The following is a 10,118-nucleotide window of genomic DNA, read 5'->3' as shown; positions in this document are numbered from 1 at the left end:
CGCATGACTGAGAACCTCATTTCTCTCTGTCCCGCGGCTCCCCCGGACATCAATTCTCGGAACGTCGTGAATTCGGACTTCTTAAGTCCAAGTTTCAGTGCAATCCAATGCTGTTATGTAACAATGAGGGCGCCACTAATTTGGAACTATTGGTTTGCAATTTTAATTGTAATGCAAAATTAATGAAAAATCATATAATAGGAATGAATACTCTCTTATATAGTTTGAAAATTTATTCTTGGTACATTGTTAGATTAGGACGATCAAGAGCGATGATCAGTACCGAGTGGATGCATGAAATGAATTTCACTCAGAAAACAAATAATCATAAATGAAATGTAAATTGTATAAAGCAAAAATCCATAAGAGCGTCTTGCAAGGAATCCAGTGGTGCTTAAATAAACCAATGAGGACAATAATGAACCAAATAAAAACGCTAGACAACCAGGTGCCATATCACTTATTCGTATATAAATTTCATATCCTTCGGTCTTGGCTGCTCCAATCGAAAAAGTCAACCCTAATCCCAACAGGGTATTGAACATTGGACCTCCGAAGCAGGCTGCGAATCCCATCCGAGGGAATCCCCGTTTTGCTATTGTGACATTCGATATTAGGTCTGAAAACATTTAATTTACATTATTAAAATTATTATATTTCAATAAAAAGAATAAAATATTAATAATTATATAGAAATACATTTAAATGCTCGTTTTGAAATATGTTTTATATCATATAAAAATAAACTTACCACCAACACTATTACCCCATGCAAGAAGAGTTATTCCCAGCATAGCATCAGATATTCCACCAACATATCCAACACATTCGAGAACTAACATCACTTCCCCTGCTACGAAATATACAACAAACATGGCTGCTACAAATCCCAGAAATGCAAAAGCCTAGACGCAAAAGTATTTATTTAATTAATTGCTCAACTTTAATTTAGAATTGAAGAAAAAAATTAATTTTAAATTATAAGATGTAAATATAAATTATTAACATTACATGCAATTTGTGTCTTACATCATGAAAAGCCGGTATTTCATCCTCTGACGTAAATAAAAATGCAATTATAGCAATCCCAGCAAAAATTGGGAAGCATATTACAAATAAAGGTACAGAATTCACTGACAGACTCCACACTGAAAAAAGGAATTCAAAGCAAAGTAGTTTCTCGCTACATTAAAATTTACCTAATGATATTGTATAGTTACTAGGGCGATCCAAAAAAGGCTTTATTTTGTTTCTAAGATAGCACCTCTATTTGTACTTTGTTTCTTTTAGTGTAAAAATGACCCCTGATTTTTGACTGAATCAAAAACAAAAATTTAGAGGCAAACCAAACCAGTTTAAAAATATAAAATGCTCATTTTAGAGAAAAAAGCACTCCTGATGAGATATTTTACCCTCTTCTGTACACAATGTATTTCATTTAGTAAAATACGATACACATTTTTCGGAATTAAAAAAGAGTGGCCCCGAAGTCTAGTTTTTGGATTTCGTAACCCTGGGCATCGTTCACAAACGATGTTACGAATTTTGAATTCTTTTTAACCCCACTCCCCCTTCTTACTATACAGGAAAATAGAGTGATTTTTTACAAAAATATGGGAATCGTTTCTTTCAAATCAAATCAATTCAAGTATTACATCCAATTCAAAATGAAACACTTGAAATTCTTGAGATTATAAGTCGAAATGTATTGCATCCCCAACATAAAAGCTTAATTTTCAACCAAGAAAAGATTTTCTGTCAAAAGCCTTAAATGCTTAGGTTCAAATGTACGTTCGTAGCATCCTAAATTTTTATTTAAAAAAAAATGCAATCACTTTTTACATAAATCTAAAAAATAATGCAGTATGTTTAACGAAAATAATACTGATTGAAGAATTCAGCGAAAAATTAAATGTTTTATAAAATTTCATGAAAACACATTAAAAATGACAAATGATTTTCTTTTATTTAAAAATGTTTCGCCCTAATTTGTAAGAAATAATAAATAATTCAATTATTAATGCTTCCTTGATAACTGTGACATCAATCGGTGCCATTAACCATTATCTATTACAATTGAAATTTGAAGCAAAAGAGACGAATTTTTAACAAAATAGTTGAATCTTTAACCAAGTAGTTAAATATTCAAGCAAAAAAGAAGAATTTTTCGAAGGCCCTTGAATTTTCAACAATAACAAATCCATTTTTAACCAAAAAAGTTAATATTTTAAACTAAATAGTTGAATTTACAACTGAAAACATTTTTTAAAAATTAAAAATGGAATTGTCAAACTCACAGTTTGAAAAATTAATTTTCTTGAACAAAAAAAAATATTTTTAAAGAGTTAAATTCAACGAAAAAAGACCCATTTTTAACCAAATAATCAAGTATCGAATAGAGAAATTTTTAGATTTTTCAGATTTAGACTTTTAACAAAGTTTTTCAAGTTTCAACCAGAAAATTGGATTTTCGATGGAAAAAGTTAAATTTTTAAACAAATTTTCAAATTTGTAACCAAAAAAATAAATTTTCGACCAAGAAAAATAATGGAAGGTGGAGTAATAGAGGAAGTAAGGAGGGGGAAATTTGAACGATTTAATTAACATATGACTAGGCTATGCAATACAATTTTTGTGAACCTACGATACCAAATTTGTCTAATTTGTTTAATAAACTGTTTGTTTAATTTAAATAATAGCTGAGGACACCTAAATGCAATGAACTCGCGAAATAAGATCGATTTCGGGCATGTCTTGCCTTGGCCTTGTTTATAAATTGGGAGAATCCAAACGTAAGAAGTCAGGGCCGCGTAAATAATTTGTATTGGATTTGGCCGCTTGGCGCAACCTGATGCAACTAACGCGCTGATAGAGCGCCCCTCGAGCTGTTTGTCATGCTTGACTGAGCTCGTCCTCTCTTTCAGGGTCGTGGCTTCTCTCATCACGAAACTGCGGATGTCGACAGTTATAGAAACACCGTAAAGAGGGGGGCTTTATATCGGAAGTTGCGTGTACTTTGATAATACCATTAAGAACAATAAAGAATTTTCAGGACCACTTTAGTATTGGCATATCACATAAATTCTTAAAGTTATTTAAATCACTTAAACGTATCAGTTTTCCAATCATAGAACATTTAATACAAAAAATATGAAATTATTAAACTTAAAAAAAATAAAACCTAGTTCATATAATTAAATAAATTTTGTTTCAACCAACCATCAAAAACAAAGAGCATGATAATAGGAGTTACGCACAACTGCAAGCAATTAAGTAATTTCGACCAACCCCTTTTTTCTGCTGTTTCGTTTACCACAGGAACAAGCAGCTGCAAAAGAAACATAAAAGGAGAGCGAATAACCAGAAGAGTCCTGAGAAGCCTGTTTCCAGACCTCCAATCATCAATGTTTATGGGCGAGACGTCGAAGAGAAACTCTCGAAAAAGACCTTTGGGTCTTGATGATTTTCCCTCAGGAGATGTTTCTTGTTTCGAGGGTTCTTGGTCCAATTTATTTCTATCCATTTCCTTTGCAATGGCGACGTCTAATTTACGTAAACGAGATAATTATGGACATTTTGTTAATTATGCCTTGAGTAATTAGTCGAGGCAAAACTTAAATAAGAAATCCCAACTTGAATGTTAGAAAGTGAAAAGGATTTTTTCAATTAGGTTCAGTAATTAAAAGTAGACTTTCATAATTTCATTTTAACTCAAAGGCAGTTAGTTTATTTAAAAGAAATTTCAAAAATTAAAATAAAATTGAATAAATGAGGAGTTTGTGATTCATTTTTTAAAATTAATTAATTAAGTTGTAATTATGAAGCACCCTTAATCAATATAATGAGTTCATCTGGAAACGGTGTCCCGAGAGGGGCTTTGACGTTATCGACTTGTAGAAAGCCGGCCGTACTTCAAAGTATAGGGAAAACCTTTCACAGAAGCCCCTTGAAAAGAAATGTTCTTGTTATAAAAGTGGGGATTGCAGTATTTATAATTTTGTACACTTTTCATAATTAATCTAAAGAAAAAATGTTACATTATCTTTCTCTAAACAAATTTAAATTACACTAAACTCTCGGTTTAAATGCAGTGTCGGGGGTTGCCTGCAAACAGCCTTAGTCATAAATCAAAGGAATCCAAATGTAAACATTTAAGGCCGTCTAAACCGTTTGCAATTGGAATACATAATACTGCACAATATATGCGAGTGAGTACTCGTGCACTGCGCCTTTCCGCTACGCTGTTCTTGTTTTTAAGGTAAAAGTCGTAACCGTCTCTCGCCCCGCGAGCTGAGAAACTGCGTGGCCGGCAGTTCTAGGAAGGCCTAGGCCGGGAGGGGATGTGTGGGCAGAAACCGAGAGTTTGGTGCAGTTCGAAATAGAGGGAACCACCCTACAGTCACAGCCACGATGTTTGTCGCCAGTAAACTTCGAAACTACTTAACCGATCTTAATGAGATCTTTTATACTGTGTGTAATTTGGTCCAACTTGAAGGATATGATACGTTTTATCTGGATTAATTACCTCAATATTTTTTTATTGAAAATTAAATTTTTATTATAGGACAAAGAGTTATAATTAATTTAAGTTCCATAAGTTTCTAACAGATGACGGTGTAAGTTAGTTTATTGACGATCAATAATCTATTTCACGTCACATGTATAATATTAATTCAACGTATTATAACTTAGCCACAGCAACGCGTGGCCGGGTCTAATAGTAGTGTATAAAAATGCCATACAAATGTTTCATTTAGGTAAAAAGTATGAATAATGAAGAGGTGAGTTTGCTTGTGGTTAAAAATTAATTTTTTTATTTCACACATAAATTAATTATATCTAATATTTCAATGAAATTACATCAGAAAATTTAGCAACCTTGCTGAAATGTTATAGTATAGACAAATAATGAAATCCTTTGCAAGTTTTCCAGTTAATTAAGATTATCGACTGTAAATCATTATCTGATAAAGGGTTGCTCCCCCTATATTTTTTCAAACTTTACTCACCAAGCTTGGCATGGACATTAAATGCACGAGCTCGAAGTCGAGGGTGAATATTTACATCTCGATTCAACAAATAAGTGTGTAGAACTTCTGGGTCTGGCACCCTTGGGATTCGACCTAGATATAAAAAATGTATCTATTATTAATTAAAGTAAGACTCGCACAGAAAATAAAATGATACTAACTTTTTTGTTTTTCTTCTCTAGAGTCATACATCTGCATTAATACGACAGCAAGGATGAACATAATGTACAAAAATATGCAACCTGGAATTTGTTAATTAAACTTATCCAATTATGATCCGTGACCGTAAAATAAAAAATATATGGGAAAAATATAATTTTACTTAAATATTTAGGGAAAATAACTAAAAAGAATATTTCAAAAAGAATATTTTAAAAAGAATATATATAAGATATTTCATTTCACGTGGATGTGAAAGAAAATGTCGGTAAGGTATACCTTACCAAAATGGATGATTGAATTAATTAAATTATAATATGACTTCGCAGCCCAAAATTATCTTGAAACAGGGGAAATAGAGTTATGATTTACGTACCTAGGGGAACAATAGAGCAACACATTTTTTTAAATAAAACTAATATAGGTATAATATTTAATTCAATATGAAATAACTTAAATTCTTAAGATTCCAATCCAAAAAGTTTCATAGAAATAGTTGAACTTTTAACCAAAAATGATTTTCTACAAAAAAATTAATTTTCAAACAAAAAATTATTTCTATCTAAATAGATGAATTTTAAAGTAAAAATGAGAAAATTCCAATCACATATTTTAAATTTTTAACGAAATAGTTAAATTTTCAAGTACAAAAAAATTTCATTTTCAATCAATGAATTATCAACGAAAAAGATAATAGTTGACATTTTAAACAAAAATATTTTAATTTAAAATAAAAGAAGAGTTTTTTTCAACCAAGAAAGATGATTTTTCAACAAAATACATCAACTGTTAATCAAGCAGTTGATTTTCTTACCAGAAAAGGTGAATGATCAACAAAATATAGGAAAGGTGATATTTGAAACAAATAAAAATTTCAATTTTTAAACAGAAAGCAATTGAATTCTACCGAAAGATACTAAATTTCAATATAGCAGTTATATACTATTTTCGAGCAGAGAGGTGTATCTTCAATCTAAAGAAGAAGAACTTTATTTTGAATAAAAAACTGTTTAATTCAAGAAGGAAAGACGATTTTTTTGTTTGACATAATATATCACCTTTAACCAATTAACTGAATTTTCAAAAAAAAAAAGATGAATTCTCAATTTTAAATATAAAAGTTGATATTTTAAGCAAAAAAGTTTAATTTTTAATAAAAACGAAGTTGAAGTCAACCAAAAACGACTAATTTTCAACTAATTTTCAAGGATTTCGAGGAAATGTGTTGTCTTTCAAAAGATTTTAATATATTTTCATGGATTTCAAAACATTCGGAAAAATTCTTGCGAACTTCTCGACTTAATTGTATGTTTGCATGTAGTATAAAAGATTTTTTAATACGAAATAAATAAAACAAATAGCGACATAATGTGTATAATATTATCAAAATTAATTAACAGATTTTAAAAGAATAATTATACAGAGGAAACATACGTAACAAATGCTTTAGCCCCCCCCCCCCCCTCCTACTTCAAGTAAGAATTTGTTAAATTTTCCGGACCCCCTCAACCCTTAAAAAACTCGCGTCATCAATTGAAACTGCCTAAGCAAAAAAAACAAACAAACAAGAAAAAAGAAAAAGTTTCTTGAAAACAGGAAAAAAGAGTTATTCTTTAAAAAGGGGGGAAAGGGGAGTAGGAGAAAGAGTGTGAAGTTTGTTATAAGTTTAATTAATAATTAATAAATTTTAATTTCTTAAATTTATTGACTTATAAATTAAAACGAATTTATAGTCCTTACTTAATGCTTCCCACAGATGAACAATCTGATCACTCACGATATAACTTATCCAACTCGCGGATAAGACATAAAAAATGCAATCTCTTAGGAAGGACTTCCAATGTACTCGAAATGGTGAAAAAACAGCCACAGAACCAGCAATAAGAGCAGTCACAAAAACTCCAGCTCCTATTAATTCTGTAAACATTATCATACTATCATCAAGATCCGAAGCCAAGGAAGTAAAAATGTCGGGTGCCCCATTTCCAAAAGCCAAAATTGTTACCCCCGCAATACTATCTGAGAGGTGAAACACTGTAGAAATTACTCCCAGGGAAGGACAAAAACTGTAAAAACATAAACTCAATGAGACATTTGAGAATATGAATTTTTTTTACCCTTTACTTCATTTTTAGTTTATAACATTATTTAGCTCACAAATTATCAGCAGTGCTCGCAAGAACAAGAAAAAGGTAGAGCAACCAAAGAATCAAAAGAATGCATCCAAGACCGAATAAAGCCCATTTTTCAGTTGTGAAGCTGCAAAATAATACTTCTGTGTACGAAAATCCATAATTAGTTTTACAATCTTGAGTAGTCTTCACCCAATCACAACGATCAGACGCAGGAATTTGCCAAACATATGAGCAATCATCCTAAAAGAAATTCCAATCAGGACAATTTTAATTACACTTCGATTTAATCAGTATAAAAATCAATTTTCTGACCGTAAGAAATATGTTTTGTAACAAAAAAGCTGCGGTTATGCAAATTGTAAAAACATTATTTAAAAAAAATTTTTTATAAGCACCTCTCGTATTACCAGTCCATATTTCAATAATTTCTCCCTCACAGGCCAATTTAAATATGGCATTATTGGTTCATGGATAATTTATTATAACATTGTACAATAAGGTTAACAGATTTGCACTTATTGACTTGAAAACATCTGCTTATATCTATATTTTTTTTTTTCAATTTTTACTGGGTTGGTCACTTGCGGTGAAAATTTCTTTTATATTACAAAGTTTGAAAACAAGACACACTTTTCTATATTTGTCTATACATTTAAATGATTACTATTAATTAAAGCAAGTCTCTTATCTCGCTATCAGTTTTCATATGTTGCAAATTTTTTGGTGTTTTCTAATCTGTACTTGTCTATAACAGGCCACAAATCGCTCAAATTTTCTGTATAAAAATCACGGATGCCCTTTTCCTCAGTGTGCTGAGATTTAAGAATTTTTTCAATTTCTTGTAAGGAAGAGAGTCCCCAAAGAACTATTAGTTTTTTATATAATAAGGAGAAGGGTTTCAGCGAAAGTGAGGAGAAATGAGAGGGAAGTAGGTGGACGGGAAGCGGATGGAGGGGAAGTGCAAAGAAGTAAGGGATAGAAAAGTAGAGGAAGACGGAAAAATGAATTGATGGGATGCCCGGGCAGTGTGGAGAAATAATAGGAGAGGAAGTAGTGGAAGTGCTTGGAGGTGAAATAAGTGTAGGAAAAGTAGAATTGAGTGTAGAAGTAGTAGGGGAAGTGAGAGGAAGGAAATTAGGGCATGTGAGGGGGAATTTCTGGGAGGGAGAGTAGGGGAAGTGTTAAGCAGAGAAGTGAGGGGAAATGAGGACTGAAGGAAAGGGATACTAAAGAAGTGTGAAAAATGATGGAATGGGAAGTAGAGGAAGATCGTGGAACGAAAACGATTGAAGGTGAAATGCGACAGTATGTGAAGAGGTAGTTAAGGATTTTAGGGGAACTTAGGAGAAGAAAAGCAGGAAAACTGAGGGAATATGCGCGAAGGGGAGCTAAAGAAAAAGAGGGTAATAAGTGGAGGAGATATAATGAAAGTATTTTGAGGGGAAATGAGTAAAGGGAAAGTAGGGGAAGTGGGGTGAAGGTAGGTTCAGTAGAGGAAAACAGGGGAACAAAATTAGGGAAAGTAAGGGTACATAGTAGAGAGAAAGTACCGGTAGTGAGTGAAGTTGTAGTAGTGGAAGTGCGGGAGAATGAGGAGGTGAAAATAGGGAGGAAATAAGATAAATCAAGATAAATACATAAATGAATACATAAAAAATAAATAAACTAAAAACAAATCAAGATGAGTAACAGGGCAAAGTGAGGACTGGCGAAGAGAAAAGAAGAAAGGAGAGTGCCAACTAAGAAAGCGACTAATTTTTTTATTTTAAATGGTTCTCTATTTGTCAAAATTTTGAACTTTAAGTCGATTGGTTTCATTCTGCAGATTTTTTCATTCCTTTGAAATACTTGCTACCAAAAGTAGCAAATACCTTTGCGCCCGTGACGTAAGTTTTTTCTTTAAAATTCAGTTCCTTGAGGTAATTTGCAGCTAAATAAGAAGGGCATAAAATCTATTTTTTCTCAGCAGTAATATCCATCTCTTTGAATTTCGGTGCAAATTCTTTTCTAGTTTATGTGCTGTTATACTTTTTATGAGGAAAACTTTTTTACAAAGTCTCCAAAAAGTGTTCATCAAATTTGATGAATTTAAACATTTCTCATTTCCCCACCATATAACTCTTGATAATGAAAAGTAATTGATGATTATCATTTTTGTTTGTTTCTTAATTTTGAATTACAATTCTAATTGCGCTTTTCAAGCATATTTATCATCGAAGTCAATTACACCAAACTCTCGTTTTCAGTCACCCCGTTCTCGACCTTCGTAGAACTGCTGGCCCTAGCAGTTTATCAGGGAAGCAGGGCGAGAGCGGTTGCGACGTTATAGGCGGCCCTCACTGTTTACGTTTCAATCCCCCCGAAATCAGTCCAAGGCTATTTGAAGGCAACCCCCGACACTTGGCTAAAAGTGAGAGTTTGGTGTAAAACGTTATCGAAAGAGTCCATATATTATTCGTGCTGCTCACCCCTTTTTTAAGTAAAAATATCACTTTAGTCCGCTTTAGTCCCTTCCGTCAATAAGTTGAAACAGAGAGTCTAAATATTTCTGAATTTTAATAATATTTTAAATTATTTTAAAACATTTGAAATTCTTTTTAATTTATTTGAATTATTTTTAGTTTATCCTGAATTATTTCGAGTTTTCTTGTTATACACTGAATTCAATGGATGTTTTTTGGATTGTCAATTATCGTAATTCACCCTAAAGAATTTTAAATCATTGTTTTTTTTTTTAATTCCTTGAATCATTAACATGTAATTCTTTTATTAAATTATTTTTATAGCTTTTTGT

At 31.8% G+C, this 10,118-nt stretch overlaps 1 protein-coding gene across 1 annotated transcript; it reads right to left on the bottom strand.

The window, feature by feature from the left end:
* Positions 1 to 263: 263 nt before the first annotated feature.
* LOC117181885 (mitochondrial sodium/calcium exchanger protein-like) lies at positions 264 to 7,836 on the bottom strand. Its single transcript, XM_033374901.1, has 9 exons — positions 7,720 to 7,836; positions 7,347 to 7,564; positions 6,930 to 7,255; positions 5,192 to 5,272; positions 5,010 to 5,123; positions 3,220 to 3,543; positions 1,030 to 1,148; positions 752 to 905; positions 264 to 619 (listed from the first exon to the last, which is right to left on the bottom strand). The coding sequence occupies exons 1-9, from the start codon at positions 7,780 to 7,782 to the stop codon at positions 264 to 266; spliced, it is 1,755 nt and encodes a 584-aa protein (XP_033230792.1). The 5' UTR covers positions 7,783 to 7,836.
* Between the last annotated feature and the right edge of the window lie 2,282 nt (positions 7,837 to 10,118).

Source organism: Belonocnema kinseyi, chromosome 10 (genome assembly GCF_010883055.1).
Source record: "Belonocnema kinseyi isolate 2016_QV_RU_SX_M_011 chromosome 10, B_treatae_v1, whole genome shotgun sequence".
Taxonomy (NCBI): domain Eukaryota; kingdom Metazoa; phylum Arthropoda; class Insecta; order Hymenoptera; family Cynipidae; genus Belonocnema; species Belonocnema kinseyi.
This window is presented reverse-complemented; position numbering and strand designations above follow the sequence as displayed.

Excerpts from the sequence above, each read along its gene's own strand:
- LOC117181885 (XM_033374901.1), bottom strand. The coding sequence starts at position 7,782 with ATGCCATATTTAAATTGGCCTGTGAGGGAGAAATTATTGAAATATGGA. Across the intron at positions 7,565-7,719 it reads ATGGACTGGTAATACGAGAG|GATGATTGCTCATATGTTTG; the intron begins GTGCTTATAAAA and ends AATTTCTTTTAG. Across the intron at positions 3,544-5,009 it reads TAATGTCCATGCCAAGCTTG|ACGTCGCCATTGCAAAGGAA; the intron begins GTGAGTAAAGTT and ends TACGTAAATTAG.